Source organism: Vidua macroura, chromosome Z, assembly GCF_024509145.1.
Source record: "Vidua macroura isolate BioBank_ID:100142 chromosome Z, ASM2450914v1, whole genome shotgun sequence".
NCBI lineage: Eukaryota > Metazoa > Chordata > Aves > Passeriformes > Viduidae > Vidua > Vidua macroura.
The window spans coordinates 41,184,902-41,211,476 of NC_071611.1; the positions used below are offsets into that span (position 1 = coordinate 41,184,902).

Consider the following 26,575-nt stretch of genomic DNA (forward strand, 5'->3'; position numbering starts at 1 on the left):
AAGGGTGATGGCCCTCCACACACATTTTGGCCAAGAGTGTATTCTGTGCCCATGCTGTGGCATCTCTGGGCTTTCAGCTCCCTTGTTGCCCCTGTGCCAGGTCAAACCTGGAAGAAAAGCAAAGATCAACAGTCACCACCACCATGGCCTTTACTGGTGAGACACAGGACAGAAAGCCACGGGGTCACTCCTGGTTCTGAAGTCTCCTGCCTTTGTGCAGCAAAGACAGAACCTGTTTCTGTGGTGCTGCTTGAACCACATCCAGGATATTCAGGTCAAGCCACTGTAACCTGGGATTGCCATTGTGCAGCCACAGGCCGATGAGAGAGCCTCTGTGGAGCTGGTAGGATTGTGGCACTTGGAGCAGCACCAGGAAGAGATTGTGTGGGGTTTGAAGGACCAGTTTAGCCCTGCAGAACCATGGGTTTTCCCACTCTTGGCTCTTGTTGACTTTGGGCTTCATGCTTCTCCCAAAGTAGGACAGGTATCCTGTGCTCCTGAGCACCATGGATTTTACAGCAGTTTGAGACTTCTCTGACCAAACACAATGTGGGTGTTGGTGCTACCTCACTTTCCTTGGGCTTCCTGAGGGCACAAGGGAACCTGGATGGGACAGCTCTTCTCTTCATCCTTGGCAAGGGAGAATAGGTGAAGTCTTGGTGCCTCTGCTCTGGTCTACATACTCAGGCTGTGATTCAGATAAGTTCCTTCATAAAATGCTGGGCACAGGGTCAGGTTCCCATTTCAACACCTGGCCAAAATTTGGAGACAGTCTAGTCTGTGTTCTCCAACCACAGAGGACCCTTGGGGTGGTTTCTCAGGGGAGTGAAGCATCTTGGAGTCATGCACATCCCTTTTTTCCCCCTCTTGCTTCATCTGTTACTAATGAAGGGCTGTCCAGGGAGTCAAAGTCCCATCCAGAGACAGGCCGTGGTCATGCCCCTACTTGAAATTCCCATAGGTTTCAAATGAATTCAAATAACTGAGGGCTAGTTCATAGCAGAGCCCATACTGTTCCTGTGGATAAAAGGATGCACATGAGACTCTGGTGGACCAACACCTGCAGTGGCATGTCAGCATTGGTCTCCAACAGCTTCCTGACACACAGCATGCCAGACACAGGTGCAGTCCACCCTCCTCCTCCCAGCTGGAGTCCACCTTCCCCTGCTGAGGAATCCAGGCATGTGCTCCAGGAGCTGGAAGGATGGACTACACCAGCACTGGAACCAGCTGGTTTTGGCAGGAGAGCCAAGCTCCACGACACAAAGTGTTAAGTAGGCAGGTGGACCAGAAAGGGGCCACTCATCATGCAGGATACTTTGGTGCCCGTTCAGTTCTGCAGAACCTGCCACTGAGGGAGTGGGTATGTCCCAGCAGCAGAAAATGGAGTTTTCAAAGATCTCATCAGCACCTGGCGTCAGGATGATCTGAGCACAGAAGGGCTTGGGCAGCTACTGGGGCAATGTAAGATATGGCTCTTGTTTTGGTGTTGCCATACCAGCTGGGTTTGAAGTCAGCACCTACCACATTTTTAATGAACTGTCTCCGCCTCCTCTTCAGCATCCTCACAGCCTGGGATACATCCACCATGCCCTCGCTTTGGATCTGCTCACACAGGAAACCAGCAGCACAGAAGATCCCACTCCGGCTGGCTCCATCCCTGTGGAGGAGGGCAAGGGGAGCTTCATTTGCTCTGCGATGGCAGGTGGCAGGGCTGAGCCTCAGAGGTGTCCCCCTAGACCCCCACACTCTCAGGATGATCTTGGCCACAGATGCCACACCCAACCAGCCTCCACAGAGAAGCCTTCCTCCCTTAACATAGCTGAATTCATATCCATACATCCACCCGAGATGGAACTATCACCAATGTCACTGACACAGCTCTGTGTCATGGCTGCTCCTCTAGGAGACATCACTCACCAGCAGGTGACAAGGATATGTCCGTCTTGGCTCTGCCGATGGTGTGTCTCCACCTTCCCTAGCAGGCTGATGATGGTGCCAGGGTGTGGAGGAAGGTGCTGCTGCATGGGCCAGTCTGTCAGTTGATGTAACCGGATTTCCATTGCAGATTTCTTGGGCTAGTGGGGAAGAAAGACACGGCAGAGACCTATTGGCTTCATGGAGGGAAGGGGAGGGACAGTGCATGCCAGTCCAGCCATGCACACTGGATCAAGAGAGCAGCTCCACAGTGGGACATGCCACTCCAGATTTTGCTCTTCTCCACCAAGTGCTCTGAGAGCAACAGACAGACAGAGCATAAGCGAAGAGGTGAGCACCAGCTGCAGCTCAGACTGACACTAGTCCTGTGTCCAGCTGCCTGCAGTAGTTCCTCCTCCATGAACCACTGAGATGCACAAACTCCATCCACAGCTGCTGTCCTCCAGTTGGAAAGGTACACAAAAACACCTCTGAGTTGTACCTCTGCCTGCAGCCTCACTTTCTTGGGATTAACCTCTCTGCCAAGGCAAAAGACTCTGCTCTGGCCATGCCTTGCCAGGACCCCACCAGATCCCTCTGCCATCTCTAGCTGTGACTTTGACCCCAAATTAAAGCCTATTGACAGCTGCTCTTCCCAGCTCTTGCAAAGATTCTTCTCAAAGGAGTTTGCCAGCTCTGAGCAAAGGGCCCACCTGCTGCCTGTTGCTGAGGACAAGTGTCCAGGTTGTGAAGCCAGCCCCAGGCTCCTCTGAGATGAGCTGGACACGGAAACGGCCATAGTCATCTTCGCCCTGGGTGGGCCAGAAGTGCACATATGTCTGGGGGAGGGCGAGAGGTGCATGATCACACATGGCCCCCACCTGCACGCAGGGCAGAGCTCGGCCCCTCACGTGGGTGGGCTCACACCATCCCCTTGCCCATAAGCCGCATGCACATGGCTCTGCCAGACACTTGGTGGGCACCAACCCAGTGCTGCAGCCAGAAAATAACACTGCATCAGAGAGGACACCTGGGTAGGGATCAACAAAACCTGAGGGATGCTCATTTGCAGTGAAACCAAGGACTGCCCACTGCTGTGGAGCTGTGGTGCTGCCACTGTCCTCAGGGCTCTCCCAGGTGGAGCCCCACAAGCTTGCAGTAAGTTCTGGTGCGAGCAGGGTTCTCATGGTAAGATCCATGCAGGGGCAAAGGCAGAAATCACACTACTTAGCCCCACAGGGAACCAGGAGAGGGGAGAGCTGTGCTTGGGCTGCTGACCTTGTCCAGCTCGTGGAGTTGATTCAGCACAACTACCGATGTGCAAGTGTAATCCCAGACCAGAGCCCAGAAATCCACCAGCGTGGTGGGGAAAGGCAGCTGGGTGATGATGATTCTCTCCTCCTCGGTGTACGTCTGCAAAAGACACGACGATGTGTGTGGGGGGAGAGTCCCACAATCCCCACAGCGGGAAAGGCTCCCTCCCGCCCTGCTGAGATGGAGAAGACACAGGCCACCCCAGCCCTGCTCAGAGCAGCTCATGTTTGCGCCCCGCTGCCCTCTCAGCTCATCACAGCCGGGCTCAGCTCCCAGCAGGCTGCGGCTGGCACACGCTGCTGCGCTGCCTGGGCAGGTAGTGCTCCGCCGATCGCGATCGCGGGGGCCATCTCCTGGCAGCAGGGCCAGCAGTCACCGTGAAGGAGTCCGAGGGTTGTCACACCTCAGCCCGGGCGGGGTGCTCTAGCCTGCCCTTGAGCAGAGCTGCGCAGGAGGGTCCCTGCTGCCCCGAGCAGCTCCCGCTCTCGCCGCGGCCGGAGCCTTACGCTGGCAAACACGGCGTTGATGTAAGCTGGTGAGCCATCTGCGTTCACCGAGGACATCAGGATGGGCCGGCAGGAATCTGCTGCAGAGGCAAGGCACAGAGAGAGGGAAATGATGGGTCATTCTCTCCCTACAGAGAGTCCTACAGAACTTCTTCCCTACAGAAGTCCCCTGCCCTTCTCCTGCAACAACTGCAGTCAGTGGGCTGGAGAAGATTGAACGGACAGGCACCACTACACCCACGGCTGTGACTACTCAGGGCACCCTGATTAAGGGATGCCCAAAACCCTAAGGCTGATCCACCCTCCTCATTGCTCCTTGATGTGCCTCATCCGAGCTTCTCCACTGGGAAAGTTTAGACCAGGGACATATTTATCCCAGGTGTACCTCATGTACCTCCAACAGGCTCAGAGGGAATCAGCCTAATCTGTATTTATTAGCTACTAAGCAGAAAACAACGACTGGACCCTGAGCCCAACCTGTCAGTGTCATGTGCTAGGGAGGGAAGCAGCAGGAAAGCATCGTTCCCCCCGTGCTGCTTTCAGGCACTGGTTTTAGAGCAAGAGGCTGCCCAGCCCTGCCAGTGTTACCTGGCAAGATCCCTGGCTTGCGGTTCTTGGGCTGGTTTCTGGGTTTCTCTGCTTCTCTGCATGGCAGGAGCTGGAACAACTCAGAAAATCTCTGCAGGGCCTGTAGAGATGATTCATCCAAGTCAGTCCTGCCTGTCAGCAACTCACCTTCTTGGGCCACTGCAGAGAAATGATCCCCCATCTCCATCCCACTGCTGGGGAGGGGAGCAGGGAGGGGGCTGGCATCACAGATGAGCCCTCACAGCACCAGTGTACTGTCTCTTGGTGGTACCTTGAACTCCTTCTCTAGGACACTGTTGTGGCCTGAGGTCTCATCTTCTCGAAGGCAGTGGACGAGGGTGGTGATGCTCTCCACTGGGACCCCGGTGTTGCCGCAGAGCAAGCCTTCGAGGAGCGCCTCGTACAGGAAGCTGTACTGCTCCTGTGTGAGGACACGGGTCAGCTGCGCAGTCTGGAGCCAGTCCAGGAGGAACCCTAGAACTCCAGATCACCAGCTGTCCTCAAACTGTGCCAGAAGTGAGCCAGGTTCATCCTTCACCTTCCTGCTGCCAGGAACTTCTCATTGCAGGCAGCCCTGCTTCGGGACACAGCCAGCAACTCCAGCAACCCAGACAAGATCATCTTCCTGAGGCTGAATGCTCCCTCTCAGAGCAGACCCCTGCTCTGGGGAAGGCAGCCTGGAAAACCTGCAGACTAACTAGACCTCGTACAAGAGGCTGGTTGGTCCAGCCCAAGTGAGTTTTCTCTGAAGGAGCCCAGCACTAGGCAGATCATGAGGACACGGTCCCTAGGCCAGGACACTGCTGCCCAGGAGCTGCCAGGAGGGCAGACATCCTGAAAGCCAGAGGGACAGGTGGACTCCCAGTCATTATCCATGCCTACAAGACAGCCCTTCTGTGTCAGGGTGACACATACAAACAAATGCTGCTGATACCTCAGAGAGTCTCAGGGAAATGCAGATTCCAGCTAGGTTTGGACACAGCATTGAAAAAGATCCTTCAGTCTCCATCACCTGGTAGCCCAAGTCCCTGTGGCTAGATCAGGAACAGCATGGCTAATGTGGCTTTGCATGCCACATCCCTGGGAAGGGTGGTGTTGACAGCAAAGGGTTAAAAGCAGAAGAATGGCTTTTCATTCAGAAGGAGCAGGGCGTATTCTCTCAAGTGGCCTTACAGCTGGGAATACCAAGGTCTGGAAAATGACAGTGTGAGAAATCCTATGTTTTGTGTATAAACAGCCTACTGCTGTTTATCCTCTGTCTGCTTTGGGGAGTAGAATGTGTGTAGAGGGAACACAGGTGTTTACAGAGACCTGGAGCCCATTGTCATGAACATGGTTGAGCTCCCTGTTTTGGGACAGATAAAAGACCAGAGATCACAAAAACACAGAGGGGATCACAGCCCAGCTGGTAAACTACACGTGCACGGGCCTTTGTTAAATGGGTGAAAAGAGCAGCCCCACTGTCCCCCAGGAGGAACTGAGCCTGATGGTGCTGATGTTCCCACTTATGTGTTACCTGCTGGCATCCTCCAGCTAGCAAGGTATTGCAACAAATTTACTCTTGGCATTTCAGCCATGGTTTTGTGGTTGTTCTGGCCACCCGCCTGTGTCGACTCCCACAGGTGGAAATTGGATCTGCAGCCCGAGGTGCGGAGGGAGCAAATACCTCTCCTCACCTTGGTCTGCACCATGCTGACCCGCTGCTCCCGCAGCTGCTGCACACAGTGAAACACATCCACCTTCCCCTCAGCCTTCCCCATCTTCAAGAGGAAGTCCAGAGCGATGAAGGTACCTGTGCGCCCGATGCCTGCACTGAGGACACAGAAAACTGCACATCAGTGCTGCCCTGCTGGCTGTGCCCCAGCACCCAAACACCCTCAGCCCGGCACCTGCAGTGCACCAACACGGGTCCAGCAGGTGCTTCCAACACCCTCTTGTTCACCACCTCCACCAAGCACAGGAGCTGCGATGGGTTTCTGGGCACCCCGTGGTCCGGCCACAGCAGGTAGTGAAACTGTTCTACTGCTCTTGGGAGAGCACAGCCTGCCTGCAAAAAAGGAGACATGGCTGGCAACAGGGAGCTGGAAGCGACCAGGAAACCTGTGTGAAGTGATTGCATGCCAACAAGGAGGCAGCAGTGGAAAAAACCACTTGAGAGGGGCACCAGCACAGAGTGCTCCCTCTAGCATCACACCATAAGGACTGCTCCACTACAGCTCCTCAGACAGTAAAGGGCAGATTCATCCATCACACAGCCACCCAATTAATTTTGTTCTCTGCTTCACCATGAACAGTGAACGCAAAGCAGGGAAAGCAGCTTGTGCCCCAGAGGAAAATGATAAAAATCACAGCTTAGGGTGATTTGATTTCCAGAGTCATCAAAAAGCCCTGCCTTGCCTAGAAAAGATATATCCTAAGGCTGTTACTACACTAATGTGAATGTAGTCACTTGTTACCAGCCCATTCTGATTTTTTCTAAACATCACATTCACTTGGCATGAACTAATGCTACATCTTGCCATCAGGTGCTCTTGGAACTTTAGATTTCAGCTACATATTGCTCTGGGCAAGACAAGAAAGGACAGGAATATGCATAACTGCAATTTCTTTATATTGTACCTGTTTTCCCTCCTTGTAACTCCTTCACTTTTTGCCCTTTATGTGAGGTGTAACTTCAGCAGGAGCACACATCCTGGGAAATGACCTTATGTAGGTTATCTTAAACCATCAACTACCTGCCCTGGTTTAGGGCTGTAAGTGACCAAGGCTCTTCAGTGTGGACCTTCTGCAGATTGATTCAGGTGACAGGCAGGCACCTGTCCCATCATCCTGGATGTGCAGAGATTCCATTCTATACCCTTTATCTGCTTTTATACCCTTTGTAATCACCTCACTCAAGCCCTCAAGAATCTACAATATTCCCATGTGCAACGTCAGTCCAGATTCGTCTGGGGTGACCACTGGAGCTGACTGACTGCCTTTGCCTGCCACAGAAACCTGGGACTGATGCCCTGGCATGGATTCCATTTATAGCAACATGCTAACACCCTTCCTTTTTGTGCTGGAGGCTGGGCTCCTCACTGGGTCCATGTCTGAAGGCTCCCACCAGCTGCTGGAACCCAAACACATCCTGCATTCCCACCTCAGCTCCATGCCAGGCTTACCTTCTGCAGGCAGAAGATGCGTTTTACAAGACCTGTGGTGGTCCAGGTGTTGTTGAGTGTCACGGTGAAGTCACCATAGACCTGCTCGTGCTCCGGCCAATACTGCTCACACTTGGTCTGTCAACAGCAGTGAAACCTCTGTGCACAGGAAAACTCACAAGGAGAGCATTGCAGGGTTGCAGAGCTGCTCCCTGCCCCCACTGACAGCTGCACTGGGAGCACAGCAGGTGAGGAAGCCTGGGCTCTGGTAATGCCCAAGCTGAGCATGGGCTGAGAGGTTTTCTCTACCTTGTTCTGTTCCACTATGCCCGTCAGCATCACAATGACTGAGGTCTTCTCCTGCCAGACCATGTGCCAGAAATCCACCACTGTCCCAGCCAAGGGGCCTTGGGAAAGAAGAGGAGAGTCCTATGCCAGTGTCCAAGTCATAGAGATGCGTTCCCAGGCACAGTTTGGAAATTCCCAGGCTTTCCTCTGCCTAGACACAAAGGCACAGCCAGGGGACATAGCACCTGAAGGGGGTGCTGGCCACATCAGCTTCATCATCATGTTAGAAAGGGAGAGAAAATGAGCCCACGTCAGGGATTCACTGCTGTTTTAGGGGCTTTAGCATGCAGACCCTTGAAATGACTGTCAGCTGCTCCCACATTTGGGGCCCTATTTTCCAAAGAGCATTTCTGCAGCTCTGCAGGGAGACTGTATCTGAGTACACTGCGTGCAGGCATGCCAGGCATTTGTAGGATTGTCCCTGTCATGCCAGCTGACAAAGGGAACAAACTAGGCTTGAGAGTGGAAGGACCATGTCTTCATACTGGGCAGTACAGACACCAGCTCCAGCTGCTGCCAAGCTACCATTGAGACCTTCCATGCCCTGTAGCACCTGTAACAACTGTTCAGGATAGAGATCCTGGAGATACAGGGACTTGGAGTGAGCCATTCACAGCTCCCTGGCTGCTATCCCAGTTCCCCATTTCCCAGATTGCTCAGGGCAGTGAATGGCATCTCCTGAGGATGAGGTTTGGGAGCACCTACCTTGAGCTGCAATGAAGAAGTGTGGACTTCGGTAGGTCTGCAGGAGAGAGATTCAAACTGCTCTGATCACATGAGTTAGATGTTTAACAGGGAATGAAATAAAGGATCCATCCCCCAGGTACCAAAGCCCGGAACTCTCAGCACAGTGTGTCCCACAGCACCTCTCCTGGCCAGCACAGACAGTGGGTACCCAGGGGCTGCATCTCAGTTCCTGCCCCCTCACATGGGTCCCTTTTTGTTAGAGATGAGAACTGCACACAAACCCAGACTACTCCAGGAAGCTCAGAGAGGATTCAGGGGAAGTGACATCTCAAAATCTGCCAGCTTAAGGGCAAAAAGTACCAGACCTCAGCTCCCCCCCCTCCCAGTGTGAGCAGGGCTGTCCTCACCCAGCACAGCCAGGCACCTTTCCTACCCTTCCCAGGGTAACAATTCCTCACTACCTACATCCACATAGCTGGCATTGATGTAGCCATTCCCGGTGTCAGAGGGCTGCAGCACCACACGGCTGTGATCATCTGAAAGAGAAGGGAGGTGAACTGATGCTTTAGGGCAGGAACAAAGAGACTAATTAAGGGGAAAGGCATAATTTATTAAAGTCTGTAATTGTCTGTTGTCTCCTCAGCAGCACCCCAGGCCTCAGGACATGTTCAGGGTTAAAGAACAGCTGATGAGACAAAGGGTGACATGGCACAGCAGGAAGTACAATGGAGTTTTAAGGAAGATTTTGAAATGGCCAAATGTACACGCCATGTGGGGCCCAGAGGAGCTTTAAAGTTTGAAAGAAATTAGTCACTCCTTCCACTTTTCCAAAATACCTGCCTCTGGTTAGGACATGGCAATGTTCAGCAATGACTAGCATCAGAAACATTAGAATATGATGTTTGGTTAAATTTGCAGGAGGATTTGAAGAGCAGAACAAGGATGCTCCAACAGGATATAAAAGAGTGGGGCCAGAAATGCCTCTGGGTTTCAGTGGCCATGGAGGATGAGATGAGCAGTCAGTATTTCTGAAGTGCTGGAGGGGCACCTACACCAGCCCAGCATTCTGTGCTACCCCAGCCAGCTCCAAGAGCCTGAGCCAATCCCTGGAGAGCTCTGCTTACATGGGATGATGCTCTTGTAGCGGTTCTTGTTTTGATTAGAGAGCTCCTTGCCAGCAGTGCAGGGGTGCAACAAAGCAGAGGACAATTGCTGCAGAGGAAGAAAACAAACCCACTTAGCACTGGGATGTATTCTGGGGCTGGCCAAGGCCAGCTGCATCACATACCAGGGAAGGGCTGAGGAGTGGGCAGTGCAGCCAGGTGGGAAAGCAAAGCTAAACCAGACCTGATATTCTCTAAGAAGCCCAGCACCATGCCTATTGACTGATTCATCATCTGTCTGTTCTGCCTCTATTTCTTCTCTCTTAAACATCTTCAGAGCCTCCAGAAGTTCCTCCACTGGGATCTGTGTGTTTGGCTTGCATACATCTGCAGAGACCACAAGGACAGGACTTCAGCATCCAACTGGTGCTAAACTGGCCAGTCCTGGAACTCTGCAACTGGGGCTGAGATGGCATTGCAGCAGCCAGAACTTCTCCAAACCTTAGACTGTCCCTTCCCACAGAGGTCCCTTCTCCTGGGAGGAGTCCCTTTCCCTGTGCCAGCCAGCTCTGATCACCTTATTCCTGCAAGGAACTTGTGGAACCTGCAATCATCCTGCCTGTGCTTTTAACAGACAGCCTGTCTAGACAAGGCACACAGGGCCCTTGCTCATACTTCACCTTTCTGACATCTTCTCAGGGGTATAGTGCTGTTGTTCTCCGAGCCTTTTGAACAGTTGCGCTTTAGCCTGCAAAACAGCAAGTCAGGTGCACAGACCAGCAGAAGAGAGAGACAGACGAGTAGATGTTGCCCATCTAACCACCCTGCCTCATCTCAGGCTCCACTTGGACACTCTGGGCCACTGCAAGCTGCTGAATGCGTCACAGAGGGCAGGAGAGGTGAGGCACATACTGACCTGAAGATCACAAAAAGCAGCAAAATCCCCAGTGCCAGGAATGCAACAGTCAGTGCTATTGCCATAACCACCAGCTTGCTGTCCAGCAGAGATGGTGGCTCCTGCCCTGCAAGCAGCACAGCCTAGGTTCAGGCTCCTGCACAGCCTGAACCAAGCATTGGGACATCCCACAGGGACATGGAGAGAAAAGCAACTTCCCTTGTCTTCCACCCCAGGCTTTGCATTAGAGAAAAGCTAAGCTGGGGCAAAAGCAGCAGGTGCTTCCATGGTGTGATACCCTCTGTTGTGGGCCAGGTGTCCCTGAAGGTCCCAGGGATCTGCCAGGTGAGGTATCTGCATTTAGTGGTTGTACATACAGCAGGGGACTACTGGCACTAGGACTAAACATGTGGTGATGGCAGGGATGATGTACAATGTCCAGTGGTCACTGGGACCCACATATCCAAGAGTGCTGAGAATGTCCAAAGCCCATCAACCACAGATAGCCTCAGGACATAGACAACTTCTGTGAGGACAAAAGTACGGCAATACCCCACTACATCTGCCCTGGGTCAGCTCATTTCCAGAGAATCTGCCAGGCTGGCAAAAGGGAAGAGGCAGGAGAGAGGCTTGGGCACCAGGAGCCCAAGGAGACACTTACCAACAGAGAAGCTGTAGCAGACACAGGTGAACTTCTCTGCCTGTTGGAGGAGACAGGAGGGAGAGCTCAGCCCACTCCTGCAGCACTAGCCTAGCCACACCCACCCAGTGACCCGGCTGTGGCCCAGGAGACCAGGGACACCATCGTGCCGAGGCACGGGACAGGAGCGTGGCCTCCCAGCCAGCGCAGAGGCAGCGAGGGGCGCAGCCCCGCCCCGGCCGGCAGCATCCCCAGAGAGCAGGAGCCCCGCGATGGTACCTGCGGGCCGAGGCGGACGAGGCGCAGAAGGGCCGTGTAGTCCCGGCCCGGGCGGAGGGCAGCGTTGTGCTGGCCCTGGCCGCGGCTGCCGTCGCCCAGCACGAAGTCCGTGGGGTTGGTGAGGTTGAGAACAGCGGCCAGGTACACGCTGGCATTGGAGAGCGGTGGCTGCCCCGAGCAGATGCTCTCGATCAGCGAGCCGTTGTGCGTCGCGGCCACGATCAGCTGGTGCTCCCTGCAGGGCCCAAAGGCAGTGGGACGCGGGCCCAGGGGCCAGTGGAAGGGAGGCGTGTGCAGGCCAGCGCTGGCGTGGGGAGAGCCATGGCGGGGCTGCAGAGCGGCGGGGAGGGGGCGGGGGGTGGGGAGCTGCCCTCACCTGGCGGCCTCAGAGCCACGGGCGATGGGTCTCAGGGGAAGCACGGCCGTCCCTTGCGATGGGGCGATGTCGCGGACGCTGCGGCAGCTGATGCCCTCGGGGCGCGGGGTGTCTGCAGGGGAACAGCCGGGGAATGAGCATCGGCAGGGTTGGGCGAGCAGCAGGGGCAGCCCCGGGCAGCGTAGGCTGCCGAGCACGGCTCGCCCGTGCCCAGGCTCCTGGCCCGGCCACACAGCAAAGCTCACCGGAGCTGCTGTTGCCGTGAAACTCCCTCATCAGCGCAGCCCCGGCTCCAGCAGCCGTCAGTCCCTGGATCATCACGGCGTAGCTGCTGCCAGGGCTGTGCTCCGGCAGCCGGTGCTCGGTGACGGAGCCATTGAGCCGCAGCCGCTCCGTCTCCAGCACGCTGCTGTCCCCGACATTCCTGGCTGTGATGCTCAGCTGCGGACAGGAGACACAGCTGGAACGCAGCAGCTCGCGGCTGCCCGCTGGGAAGGTGCCCGCAGCTGGCAACGTCCCTGCCAGCCTGCCCTTCCCTGTGCCTGCCTGCTGTGCCTGGGGAAGGCTCCGGACAAGAACGGGCAGGAGCCTCGGCCCAATGCGGGGAGCTCAAAACAGAGGAGAGGAGGAATTTGGAGCCAACACTCAGGATGTGGGAGCAGCAACCTCTGTGAGCAAAGGGCTGAGCCTCTGAGAAGGGAAGAGGGAGGCTGCTCGTTTGAAGGGCTGTAGATACATGTACTGAGCCTGAGGACAGGGCACCCCAGGTGTATTGCAACACCAGAGGCACTGTGGTGACATTCTCCACCAGAGAAAAGCTTCTCTTTTCTCTTGTGTAAAGCTGGACTCTGAAGGCTTTCTCTAAGAGAAAAAGAGAATGGCTAAGGTTTCCATGAGTAATAGAGATGAAGGGTCCTCATTTGCCCGTGCATCATCTGAATTTGTCACGAGATTCCTGGCCATTCTCACTTGCTGTCTTTACAGAAATGTATTCTGGACTTACGCAAAAGTGAAGGCAACTGAAAGTGGAACAAAAGGATTCTTTTAATGAGCACTGGTGTCTGGGAGCAGGAAACCAGCTGAACAGACTCACAGTGCTGTCAAGAGTTTGTGTGACAGTTTCTCCAGGACAGAGCTAAGAAACAGCTTGCAAGGTCCTTGTCATACTGTGGAGACCTCTGTCCTCAGAGAGTACCTAGAGCATTCTGAGAACAATGTCACACCCCCTCCCACTGCTGGAGAGCAGGGTTTTGTTGTGGAACATGTCCCAAATCCAGAGACAGAGGAGATGCTTCTAGCCATGCATTGAGGAAAACTCAACAGAATGGTGTAGCTTTCTGGAGAAGGGGCTTTCAGGAGGAACTTTCAGAGGATTACTCAAGCCACAAGTTTTTCTGTGGCAGGAACCAGAAATAAGTATTCAAGAGGCACAGGAAACCCTGGGATGACACCCCAGAAGACACGTCACCATGTGTTGCACACCAACCTCCAAAAGCCTGCCAGACTCAAAGCAAAGAAGACCTAGGAAGTAAGCCCAGAGAACATGGAGCACTCACACCTCTCTGGGCATCTCCACAGCATAAAGAATGTTGAGAATGACACAGAAAATCCTTGTGCTCATCACAGCCAGATATTTACTGGCTGGGAACTGTGGCTCATCTCAGCTGTCCCTTTCCCACACTTCCCACTGTGTCTGCACAGAGCTCCAGGCCGGGAGGTGAGGGTCTGCCCTGGTCCCTTGGTACCTGGTATCCGATGATCTCCCCTTTGCAGGAGGGCAGCGAGCTCCACCTGAGAGAGCCCCTGTCGGGATCCAGCCACAGCTGCTCCGGTTTGTCCGGCACTGCAAGCACAGACAGTTGGGTCACACACAGGGCCATGAGCAGGGGCTGAGGCCAGAGGAGGCTGCAGCAGCTCCTGGCCAAGGGACAGGCTGCAAAGGGACTCCCTACAAAGGGTTTGTCCCCTGCAAAGGCTGCGTGTGCTGCAGCAGTGGGAAGCACAACAGCGTGGTGTGGAGTGGGACAATGAGAACGGGGTGTGCCCTGCTCAGGGCTCTCCCAGCCCCTTCCCCAGAGCTCCACAGGACCCAAGCAGCTCTGATCCCAGGCACATCCCTGCATGGAGCAAATGATCAGGCTGAGCTGACAGGTGAGGGGAACATCTATCCACCCTGTGACACAGCCCTGGACTGTTCCTTGTCTCTGATACTTCTGTGCACGAACCTGTTTCCTCTGTCGTGAACAACCATGAGAACAGGGTTGTGTTGGGGGGCAAATCAATGGTGACACTGTACTCAGTGAAGGGCTGCAAAGGGGAGCAGGTGAATGTTCCCTCCTGGCCATGTAACATCTGCTCTCCATTCACCTCCTCAGCCTCACAGGGAGGGGAGGAAGGCGCTGCCAGCCGGCACATGGCCCTCATGCCCTGGCAGGCATCAGGGAACCTGCAGGTCCATTTCAGTTTGATGCTGGTGCTGGAAATCTCAAAGGTCTCAGGGTCAACCTGGAGCACTTCTGTGAAGGAAAGATTGCCAGAAGGTCACGTTATTCCCTTTCCACTCCCAGCCATGCAAGGATGCTGCCGTCAGACAACTTTGCTCATCACCCAGCCCACTGGGAGGGAAAGGAAGAATCTGAAGGTGGTCACTGCAGCTCTCTCAAAGGGGAGCAGGAGGAGTTGAACAGGAATGAATGTGGGCAAATGAGTGGACTATTACTGCTCAAGAAATTTTCCCCATTGATTCAAAACTGAGGTGTATGTGCCTCCCAGAATCTCTACAATCCCTCAGGTACAGCTCTGTTCCACCATGGAGGGAACTTGAATGCCCTAAGCTGTGAGAAGAGAGTGCTAAGCCTGAACCCACCATGCTGCACAACCTGGAGGGGCCCAGCTCACATGGAGCAAGCCGTAGTACTCACTGCCACACCATCTGAGAGGACACAGGCAGCAAAGCCCTCTCATCCTGCTCCAACAGTGGTGCCATGTGCTGGCCACAAGCCTCACCACAAATCCCTCTCCCATGCTTTTCCCCTTTGTGCACATGCTCTCGCCAGAAGCCCTCAGGGAGACCCTTATCATCAACACTCTCAGGGGTGACCTGCAGGCTGGACTTGACACCTGCCATTTCCCTGGGCAGCACGGACCCCAAAACCTCCTGTGCCCCACACCCTGGTTTCCCTGCTCAGGAAGGGCAAAGCAAGGCAGCCAAGAGGGCTCCGGATCCCTTCCTTACCGCTGCACTCCACGCTGGACCGAATGTGGACCCAGGCACCTCGGGAGTTTTTTCCAGTCCAGACTTCTCTGTATACAGGTTTCCCACCAGTGAAGGACTGGACTTCGCTCGAACATTTGACATGGGTGAAGGATGGCTGGAAACCTTCAGGGCAGTTCAGCTTCACTTCTTCATTCTTCTTATAATTCACCTGGTCTGGTGCCAGTTGGAGTGTGGAGTCCCACAGGGGCCTTTGGCACATTGCTGTCAGAGGTGAAAGAGGGTGTTATTTGGGCTGGAGGTGATGAGATGAGATAGGAGGGAGTGGTGGGAGAGAAATCCCCAGCAACCCATCCAAGCAATGAAGGGAGAGGGAAGGTGACACATCCATCTGCTGGGACGTGATCTGAGGTCAAGCCTTGTTGGAAAGGGGCTTTCCTTGTACTTGTAAAGTGTGAAGGATCACTCATCGATGAACCTGTCTCTAACCATCCACTTCTTGCTGTGGACACTTCTATCCACCTCCCACAGCCCAAAGCAGGGAGATTCCCATCTTATGTCTCCCTGTGCATCTCTCCAGAGCACTGCCATGTACTGCCATGCCCCCACTGAGCACAGGTCTGTCTCTGCCAGGGACAGCTTTGCATCTCCATCCCCTGATGGATGGCATTGCTCCTTCCCCAGGTCCATCCCATACAGCCTCCTGTCCCAGTGCCAAGGGCTAAACCAGCCCTGCATCATCAGGGCTCCCTTCATTCCCTTCTGCTGCAGTTCCTGCAGGTGCAGGAGATGTTCCCCAGGTCCCTTATCCATGAGCCAGCAGGAGACAAGCAGATCTGTGATTCCACAGCAAAGATAATGGAACTTCCATTGGCACCTGGGTAGTAGCCTTGGATCCTGCCCATGGCCTGGACACCCAGCTGGGAGCCCTAGACTTGGCCTGCTCAGGAATCACTGCAGGAGATTTCAGCTAGCCCAGCTGGTTTTGCCTGGTCTGTTGTCTCCTGGCTGGGTTGTCCTCTTCAGCAGTTTGCACAGACAACAGAGCCCCAAGGAGGGTGAGGGTAGAGGGGAGACACGGGAGAGCTGCTGCAGCCTCACTTACCCATACACAGGACATCCCTCTCAATGCGTGTCCAGGCACCTGTGCTGTTCCTGCCCCACCAGGCATCCACATAGACGGGTTTTCCAGAACTCACTCCCTGAATTTCCTTTGTACATTTGACCTCGGGGAAGGAGGGCTCAAGAGCTTTGGCACAGGTCAGTGTCAGTTCTCTATTCTGTGGGAATTCGGTTTCATTCTCCAAAAACTGAAGTCTTGCATCCCACAGAGGTTTTGGGCATTTTGCTGTCAGGGAGAAAGTGTGAGAGTCCTTCTCAGTGAGGGAATGCTCAGGCAGGAGAAGGGACCAAGGCTTTTCCATGATGAACCATGGTTAATGTTCCTCAACACAATGAGGAAACCCATGGAGCCCCAAGAGCAGAAAAAAAGCATGTGCCTGGGCAAGGAGGTGATACAGGACACTGGGAGAGGTGAAAACTGAGGGGCAGGATCTGTCCGCCTCTGACTTCCCGGTGACATACAACTCAGAAATAGATTGGGAGATGCAGGGATGCAACAGGGATAGAGAAAACCTGTCCCACATTGAAGGCTTCTAACCCTCCCACCTTGGAGACTGCTCCCAACTGGGACTTGACTCTGAGCTGTGCCCAAGGTGTCTCACAGATATGGCAGGATGTCCAGGTCCCATGCAGAGTGAGAAGTGCATGTAGCAGGGGAGACCTACTGGTTCCCAACTTACCCGTGGTGCAGATCAGTTTCTCTGCTAACCTATGCCATGTTCCCCAAATGTCCAACACCTCCCAGGCATCCTTCCAGTTTGCACATCTGATCATTGCAAGGGGAGGAGCGTCGTTCATCCAGCAGCTCAGTGTTACCACTTCACTGACCCAGTAAAATCTCTGGTTTGGCCTAAACTGGAGCTGTGAGTCCCACTGGGGCTGCTGGCACCTCTCTGCACACAGGAGAGGAGAAGGAGCTCATGTAAGCAGGAAGGGAAGTGGTCTGCTGAGATATCCCTTGCTCTAATTTTGACAGGGCCCGTGTCCTTTGGTTACCACATTCAACTGCTGATCCCTCTCTTGCAGCCTAGAACAGAGTTATTGGTGGCAGCAGACCACCCATGGAGCAGTTCCATCCATGCCCACTACAGTCTTGCAGGCTTTCCAAGTCAGGCTCCATTTGGAAAAGGCTGGGCAAGGACTGAATTCCTTCCAAGTCTTCACTCAGACTTTTATCCCCTCCCACCACCTTGGCCATACACCCAGTCATTGTTTGAAGGCACAGGGCTTGCAGTAGCCCCCAGTGCAGGGATCCTTGTTCCTGCCTTTGAACCCCTCCCAGGAGCACAGAGCCCAGCAGGTGCCTACAGCAAGGTGCTGAGACAAAAAGAGCATTGTCACTGCCAGGACATGGGGGAAAGCCAAGGCATCCAGGTCTGCCATTCCTGCACTGTCATGTGCATGACCAAGTCACAGAGGGTCTGTCACCAGCTCAGGACCCTGAGTCAGGGTGGTGCAGGGCTGTGCTTACCCTTGCAGGTGGCAGTCTCATTCCACAGGATCTGGTCCCCTCTGGAAATGCATTGGATATGTGGGACAGATGGTTCAAACTTCTCAGGAATCTTCCCAGCACAGCTGAGCTGCACCACTTTGTTCAAGGCATAGTTGCTCTTCCTTGGGGAAAACCGCAGTTTGGTGTCCCAGTCTGAGGGAGCTTTACATTTTCCTGTGTGCAATGACCAGGAGGCAGAGCCTGAGGGTCACTGGGCTCCAGCAGCATCCATGAGGATGAGGGAGTTCCACCCGGTGGGGTGGCACCATCCAGGATGAGCCTCATCCCCCAGATGCTTTATCCCTCCTCACACCCTCAAGGGCAGTGAAGGAGGGTTATCCACAGGGTTATCCTGCCCACCCGCTGCTGCAGAGACAGCCCAGCCAGAGGGACCCAGCAGCCTGGGGTATGTTGCTCTCTCCCACAGATGAAGGGGCAGTGCACCAGACTCTCTGCTGGCACCACTCATTGGCATTCCTGTCATTCTGCTGGACATGATCTGCTGACACCCACAGGCACACTTGCTTGCAGCAAAATCCCACTCAAGTTGCCACTTTGCTTTTGGTTAGGATGTTACACTTGTTATCTCCTGTTGTGTTGTATTGTATTATTTGCTTTGTCCCTGTTTTTCCCTCGTTTATGGTTTCATCCCAAGTTGTCTCCCCTTCCCTAAATGTCAATCCCATCCCCACTCCTCCCAAATCCCTAGAAATTTCCTTCTCAATCCCCATATCCCCTCTCTGGCACCTTGTCTGTCACTTGACTCTCCAGCCCATCTCTCTAGAAGCTTCCATGTAGGGCATCGAGTGATTGGCCAAGGGTCAGGGGTCTCCCCTCCTCAGCTCCCCGATATGTTGTCCTGCTTGTCAATTACTTCGTGTCCCACTCCCCTCTATCCCCCCGTTGGTGGATAGCCAAACCCTTCCCTTGTTTCCAACCCCTAAGAAAAGGGGCTGCTCTGGGCTCCTCAGGGGCTTTCCAGCATTGTATCCCCTGAGGCCAGGAGCTCCCCGGAGCTAGCAATAAACCTTGGCTTTATACAACCTGGATTGTCTTCTCCCAGTTCCCTCACCGTCGCCAGCAGTGCCTTCCTAGGTAAGGGCTCATAACCCTTAGCTGCTCTTCTGCATTCCTGAGCACAGAAGGGCATGCCCTGCAGCTGCTGTGTCGAAGCTAGCAGGGAAGCACCAAGAAGACTCTTGGTGGACATTGTGGCAATTTCCTCTGCTCTAACGCTCTTACAAAATATCTGCTGGCTCCTAGGAGCAGCTACCTCCTCACCCAAGAGGAGTGACATCTCCTCGTCTGAGTTGGCAGAAGGAGCTTAACAACACATAGGTATTACACCAGCTGCACATTTTGTTGTCTTTTGCGACACATAGATTGGGCAATTGATTGCCAAACCTACATGAAATAAATCTTCATATTTGTTTTCATTAAATTCTAGACAGCAGTGCTGCTGGCTCTCTGCATGGCCCTAATTTGGGTCTCTACCCTCTGATCAGATCCCACTTTTCACATAAGAATTTTAACTCTCTGTGAGTGTTCCTCCACCATTCAGATTTAGCTGTAGCTGCCCAAACTTTGTCCAAAGTTACCAGGGTGCAGTCAGGAACAAACACTGAGAGTTTGCACTGCTTCCATCCAAGTGGCATCAGGACTCCCTAGGAAACCAGGAGTGGTCTGCATACCTCATGCAGTAGTGGACCACAACAGCTGCACCTGCCCAGACAGGATGGAACCCCTGACAAACTAGTGGAAAAAAATACCCCCAGACTGGCAAATTGAGCATCAAGTATTTCAGGCAGGTGAGAGTTACTCATGAAAGCACGTCCCATGTTTTAATTTGCATTTCAGGCCACTGAATTTTGCCTATAGGAAGACTATTCACTGATGGGTATTCTTTGATGCTAGAGGTACCACAGAAATGTGAACAACAGTTGCTTGAAAAGAGTCATGTGGGGCCTGGCCTAAAGCAAGAAGCAGTTTGAGGGGATGGAAACTCTGCAGTGGAGGCAGCCTTAGGAGCTGAGGGGGTTGTGAATGCTCACAAGCATGTCTGGCCTCTCCCACAAGGCCCCATTCTTGAGTTCAGTGTGAGGAGGCCTCACCATTTTTCCTTTTGTAACTGTTCCACACCTCCTGGTAGCTGTGAGAGCTCCCACAGCACTCAAAACCCACTGGCAGCACCACACATGGCAAGCTGCTGGGCAGGAAAGCAGGAGGAAAAGATAAATTCTCCTTTGCAGGCACTCTGCTGACACAGGTGCAGATTTCAAGAGGTATCTGGGACAGCGTCTTTCCACAAACATGGATGCTGTGCTGGCAAGGGTGATTGCAGCTGCACAACAGAGGTCTGCCTTGCTTGCAGCTCTCCCTGAGTCTTTTCATAGAGCAAAGCTCTTACTGCTGAAATAACTGTGAGTGAAGCTCTCTAGACTTGCCAGGCTTCCTTGCAGGGGCAGGGGTAACTCTGTGTGTGAAAAAACTACACCTCATGGTTGCTGCTTTAGAGATGCAATACAAAGCAGACTTACTGTAGCAAAAATGAGAGCTAGTCCTTGTTTAAAGTTTGTCATTTTTCCTTTTACTAAAAGGTTCTACTTCTGCACAACTGAAATCAGGCATCTGCAGCATTATGCTAATTATTTTTACAGGCACTTTGGACTCATTCAGTTTTTCATAAAAGCATAGAAGGGCTTGGGCTGGAAGGTTCCCAAGGAAGATCACTTAGTTCCAGCCCTCCTGTCATGCACAGGGACACCTTCCATTACACCAGGTTGTCCAAAGCCATCCACAGTCTGGCCTTGAACACTTTCAGGGATGGGACATGCACAGCTTCACTGGACATCCCGTGCCAGTGGATATCAAAGTACTGACTGCCACACTTTGAGTGTTGCAGCTAACTCCTCCCCCACAGAGCGGTCCATCCATCAAATCCACACCTTCACAGTTTGGAGACAAGGATGTCATGCAGGACAGTGTCAAATGCCTTGCACAAGTCCAGGTGGATGATGTCAGTCACTCCTCCCTTATCCACAAACGTTGTCACTCCACCATAGAAGGCCAGCAAGTTACTCAGGTATGATTTGTTCTTTGTGAAGCCATCACAAATAATTTCCATGTGCCTCAGAATAATTTCTAGCAGGAAGTGCTCCATTATCTTGCCCGGCACCAAAGGGAGACTGACTGGCCTGTAGTTCCCTGGGTCTCCCTCATTTCCCCTTTTTAAAAGGGGGGTTGTGCTTCTCCTTTTACAGTCAGTGGGAGCTTTACTGGAAGTTGCCAGCTACAACTTCTCAGCTATGATGGATAGTGTCTCTGCCACTTCCTCCAACCTCTTGCCCCACACATACATCTGATCAGATCCCATGGATTTGTGCACCTTCAGGTGACTCAGATGGTCTGAAACCTGTCTTTTCCTACAGCAGGATGGTCTTCATTCTGCCAGTCCCTTCTTTTGTCCCCTGCAACTCAGGTTACCTTTCCTTGGTTATGGGCACAAGGAAATAGGTGCTGCATACGACTCCTGGGCTGGAAGCGGGTGTGAAGGGATTGCATGAACTGAGTGGGCATAACAGCCACACATTTCTGACGAGGTGTCCACCTTCACCAGGACTCCAGCCAATAATTTCTCTTAGACCTAGGCACTTATCAGACTTAATCCTTTGCAGGAACATCGGCCTCTTCTCTGTTGTCTTTGTTTCAGGTGAAAAGGCCTCCAGAGATGTGCAGACCTGATCCAGGTTTTCCTCAGTGTTCCTGTCATTGTGTGCTGAGCTGGAATGTTGGGATGCTGCTGGGATGCAGCGTGGATTCCAGTGCAGCCTCAGGCAAGGGTAAGCAGGTGAAATGTGCTTCTGCAAAGACCACACGTGTGCCAGCAGTGTGTCTGCCCTTCGGACACAAAGACTACACAGGACAGCAGTCCTGCAGGCAAACCCTCTTGCTCCCTCCTTGCTGCTTTTCTGCCCACAGGGTCCCTTGCAAGCACCAGGGGGATTCTTGTCCTCTGCGACTCATCCTTTCCTTCCCAAGTTATCTGAGCTGTGCTTGATGCCATGTGCTTGCTGAGAGTAGCTGAGAAAAACAACCACTGTTTCCACAGAGAAAAACACTGTTTTTCTAGTTGCACTGGAAAGTTGCACTGTAAGCCACTGAGAACAAAACATGGGTCTTACAGCATCTCTCTGAATTTAGGAATGGAGGAGATCATTTGGCCCCACTTTTTAAATTCCTCACAGGCTCCCCTGTGCCCTTTGACCTGCCAGATGTGCCCCTATTGTGCTCAGGGGCAAACAGAGGCTGATACAGCACCCACATCCAAGTGGGACATGGACCATGCTGAGCAGAGCCCAAGGGCTGGGTGGGAGAGATGAGAAAAGGCAGGCAGAGCCCACAGATCATTCCCATGCTCAAGGAATCCAGTGACTGGAGAATACCACTACATGGGAATGCACCAGCCTCAGAAATTATCCTGGGAGTTAAGTGTCTGACAGAGGGATGGGTATAGCAAAAAAAGCTTACTTGCCTTGCAGAGGGGCAGTGTACACCAGCAGGGCAGCCTGAGGGACTGCCAAATCCTATTTACCTCCTGCACACAGAGCACCCTGCCAGCAGTGTCCAAACATCACAGCCCCTCCAGGGCTTGCCTCCTGCCCACATTCCTACTGCTGCAGAGGAGCTGAACCCCCTGTCACAGCACTGACACCATCTGCATCCTGGCATCTACAGCTGCTCAGAATCCCTCCTTGTGGCATTTCTGATGATTGTTTGAGAATAAAGCATAGAAAGCTCTGCTTCTCTGCAAAATGGGGAAGAGAAGACACTTTCAGTCCATGCCTACTTTCATCTCAAGAACACTGTTGATTACAATCCAGCTTGGCCTTATATCTCCAATTAGTCCAAGCCTGTCAGGCATGTGATTATCACTTGAGGCTCATTGGGAGAAACTAATCCATGGCTGCTAGGTGCAGTCAGGATGCACAGTCTGGGAGGGACACCTCTGACTTCATGCTCCTTACACTCGTTTCCAAGTAATTAAATAAAAATTGCTGTGAGAAAAGGGCACCTTGGAGCAAAGGAGCCTGTGCTCTAACCAAGGGTGGCTTCTTGTGTGCTTTGGAGGTGTCCATGGGAATCTGTCAAGGGACCTCCACTGGAGAGATGGAACCCCCCACTAGTGCAAAGCAGTTGGATGTATTTGTGGGGCTATGATGGTGAAAGGAGAGTACTCAGACAGAAAGGGGAAAGAAACACTCGGCTTCCAATCTTGTAGGGATTAACAGCAACTAAGAGTAATGGAACAGTTCTCAGGCACTGTTTTTTACCTGCACAGTAATATGTAGAGAGCCGCCCACAGGCTCTCTGCCCCAGCTAGAGAAAGGAGGCTGAGTCAAGTGAAATTTCAGCAATGAAAATATAGAGTAGATGTGACCAAATAGGCACCTTTTGTAATGTGCAACGTGTGCTCACTGTGAAATGAGAAATACTGAATGCCTGAGACAGGAGTGGTAACAAAAGGTTGGTCTATTTGCCTCCAAAGGCAGATATTTACTGTTTTGAGTTTTTTCCTAGTTGATGCTATTAAATGAATACTTTCAGATATTTTTTATTACTCATGAATTTAGAAAGCCTTTTTCAGAAATGTCTGGACTGCCTGTCCCTGCTTCAAGGAGTTATGAGCCTGGCAGGGTAAACAAAGCCCTAGCATGGGCCAGAAGGGGAGGGTCAGGAGAAAGGAGAAACAGTTAATAATTAAACAGATAATTCAGGTCAGGCTCCTGGGTTCAGCCCTTTGCTTAACAGCAAAGGGTGTTCTTTTTTACACTATATTATCTCACACTCAAAGAATAAAGGACAAGGTGAAATCTAAGAAGCAGTAGGCAAAGTTCAACCCTTTTGGCAGGGCAGCTCAGCAGCTGAGAGAGGTGACAGCAAAGTGCACTGCAGTCTTGCTGTGTTTGATGCCATGTGCTTGCTGAGAGGAGCTAAGAAAAGCAATCACACTTTCCACCAGTGGGGAGATGTGTTGCAAGGCACTGAGAACACAAACACGGGTCTCAGACCATCTCTGTACTCCTCACTAACCACCAGAGCTGCTGAGCAGGTGTTTAAGAGTGATGGAGCAGAGAGACCCTGGGGATGCTCTGCTTGGGAGTCATGGCAGGGGAAGGGGTGGCAAAGCAAGTCACTGAACAAGGCATTGTGAGAAGAGCTGGGAAATGGTGGCACTTTAACCTGTACTGGTCCATCAGATGCTAAAGGACATGTCTAAGAACAGAAGGCAAAATTTGTGTTTCCTGAATCTGTGCTCTGGTGATGGGAAGTGGGAGCATTGTGGAACACACAGTTCACCAGCCTTGGGTGCCAAGCCCGAGGCACTCCTCTGCAGTACCTCTTAGCACTCATGTTCCCCATAAGATCTACTCTAGGCACTGTTTGGAATTCAGCTGACACAAAACCTTTCAGATTGGCTATGGCTTAGTTTTAGCCACCACTCTCCCACCCCTGGTCATTGCAACTGTGCTCTTTGTTAGAACATCTTGTCAGCTGCCACTAGATCACTACACAGTGTCCAGCAAGGCTGATGAAAAAGGGGTCAGGGCCAGCTTGGATGCCAGACCCTTCCTTTGCACAGGATATGTGCCCTAGAAGCTTCCCCATCTGCCTTCCAGATGCACTGGGACTTTAAGGGGAGGAGAGTTTTGTACAGGTATGGCATTTCAGGGAGGAAAAACGCCCTGTGAGAGCAGCACAGCAAGACAATAAGGTGGCAATGGGACAACGACACAATGCACCCTGCTCAGTGCACAGGGTCCCCATGATGGGGTGAGCTGAGCAGCAAAGCCAACCACACATGCAAACCACATCGTCTACCTGTGACTGCACTGCTGTTCCCTACACTGTTCTCTGTTTCATTATGCATAACGGGTTCTATTTTGTATCTGCCAGGAGATATGCTCAGGGATCCCAGCCTATTGTTCCCTCCCTCTGTCCAACAGCTTTACCTGGCCCCACTGCCACTGTCAGCCCATACCACCCTAGCAGGGATAGGAGAGACCCTCCTGCCTCACTCGGGCCATCTTCCTTGCCCTGTCCCTCTGCAAGAGAAGGACCCTGATCCCTCAGGTTGGAGCTCAGCAGAAGTGCCAGGATGGGATGAGCCCACATGCTGAGGATGCAGGCGGGACTGCTCACACAATTGGGTGTGGCCATCACATGTTTTTGGCTTGGTTCCTCTTTTCACAAGCACCAAGGTGCAAAGTCAGCACTATCATCTGTGTCACAGGCAGCGCCAGACTCCTCTGGGGATGGCTGGGTGACTGAGATCTGCAGAGTGTGACAAGAATCTGCAGGCCTGCAGGTCCCTGTTGCATCCCATTGTACACGACACAGACAGATCCTGGTCTTAGTGTGCACCTTGAAAACAAACAGGAAAGCCATGGTTGCACATGCTGGCCTGGGAGAACAGCTTCAGCAGGGATCTGGGAATGGGAAGACACTCTGGGCAGAAGAATATCCTCTGTTGCAGTTTTAGCCCTTATTTTTTTTGCATGACAGTGTGCTGTGCTTACACTCTCTGCAACCACACACATTTTCCCTAGAAACGGGCTCCCGTGACACCTCTCACATGGTACAGACCCTGATGTCACTTCACATCAGCAATTAAAGTTTCTGATCCCATTCCCTGTACTCTGTCACAGCCACTAGATCAGCTGTTTTCTCTAGCCTGCATCCACCCAGATACAACACCAGAGCGGACCAAGATGACAGGATTAGATGGTAGTTTAATGGTTTTTATCACCTAGCTCCAAGTTTAATGATTCTTATCACCTAGCTCCAAGAAAATTAGTTTAGAGAAATGCTCCAAGACAGTTAGAGAACAATGCAAGGTCACAATTCCTGGACCCACAGTTCAATTGCCAGACAGTGCAGCCTCCTGGGAGGACAGAGAACATGTGAGCCTGCAAATTCCCACTGACTCTGCTGACATCAAAGTGTGCAGCCAGTGAAGGAAGAGCCCAGCAGAACCCTGGGGGTGCCCTGATCCTTCCAGCACCAAGGAAGTGCACTGAAGAGCAGTCCCGGAATATTATAAGACCTGTCCCCAGGCTCGCCTGGAAAACCAGGGGCTCAGCTCATGGCTCCCCAGGTGTTTGTCACGCACTGGCACCCATCTCCTCTGTGGTGAGGACATGGCACCCTGACACTGTGCAAAGACAGACGGACACCTTGTATTTGCAGCTCCATGGAGGAACATTACAGACTCTGCAGAGGCTTTCCCAGTGCCCCAAGCTTTGCCCTCCATCCCCAAACAGAGCTCTGCTTAACCACAACCCAACTGGTAGACTTGGGCCTCAGTCTGGACATCAGACTTCTCTGATGCAGCTGCTGTATCCTGCATGCCATAAAGTTGCACAGCAGCTCTGCAAAAGGAGCACAGTAAAACCTTGTCTTGGGGGCAGAGGAGGGAGCACTACTTACCTCTTCCCTGGGGTTTTCCATAATTGTTGGGATAGGGCTTACCACGATTTTGTGCTGCCAGCAGAGGTGTGAGGAGCAGGAGAACCATCCATTGCAGGGCCATGTTTGCCTATGCTCCCAGGGCAGGACTGAGGTCTTAGCTACCCTGGCTGTCTCACTGCACACCCATCTGATTGTGAGTGTTGTGAGCACGGAAAGGAAACAGGCAAACAGAGAAATCACATATGGTGCAAGAAACTTCCTCACTGAAGAGGAAACTCCGCCAGTGTCAGCACAGCCTTCTTTCTCTTTCAGCTCCATGACCCTTTTGCAATTTTGCTGTCTCTAATTTCTTGTCACAGTTTTTAAGTCTTCTGTCAGGACCAGCTATTAACCACAGCTGGGATGCCTCCTCTCCCAGCACAGATCTCAAGGGGACTTGTGAGGTGTTCTGGTTCATGCTGGGCTTTAGCAGGAAGATGTGC

The 26,575-nt window shown here is 52.8% G+C and overlaps 1 protein-coding gene across 1 annotated transcript; it reads right to left on the minus strand.

Moving 5' to 3' along the window:
• Window positions 1-140: 140 nt before the first annotated feature.
• On the minus strand, window positions 141-26,285 carry LOC128821521 (receptor-type tyrosine-protein phosphatase kappa-like). Its single transcript, XM_054002651.1, has 29 exons — window positions 26,154-26,285; window positions 17,604-17,798; window positions 16,813-17,025; window positions 16,116-16,358; window positions 15,032-15,274; window positions 14,022-14,312; window positions 13,542-13,639; window positions 12,042-12,237; window positions 11,797-11,908; window positions 11,421-11,655; window positions 11,163-11,202; window positions 10,523-10,628; window positions 10,287-10,354; window positions 9,851-9,993; window positions 9,628-9,715; window positions 8,969-9,039; window positions 8,522-8,558; window positions 7,778-7,875; window positions 7,490-7,606; window positions 6,215-6,372; window positions 6,002-6,137; window positions 4,597-4,746; window positions 4,326-4,425; window positions 3,738-3,817; window positions 3,196-3,330; window positions 2,631-2,756; window positions 1,921-2,078; window positions 1,525-1,660; window positions 141-1,017 (listed from the first exon to the last, which is right to left on the minus strand). Exons 1-29 carry the CDS (start codon window positions 26,212-26,214, stop codon window positions 943-945), a joined length of 3,909 nt encoding a protein of 1,302 aa, XP_053858626.1. The 5' UTR covers window positions 26,215-26,285; the 3' UTR covers window positions 141-942.
• Between the last annotated feature and the right edge of the window lie 290 nt (window positions 26,286-26,575).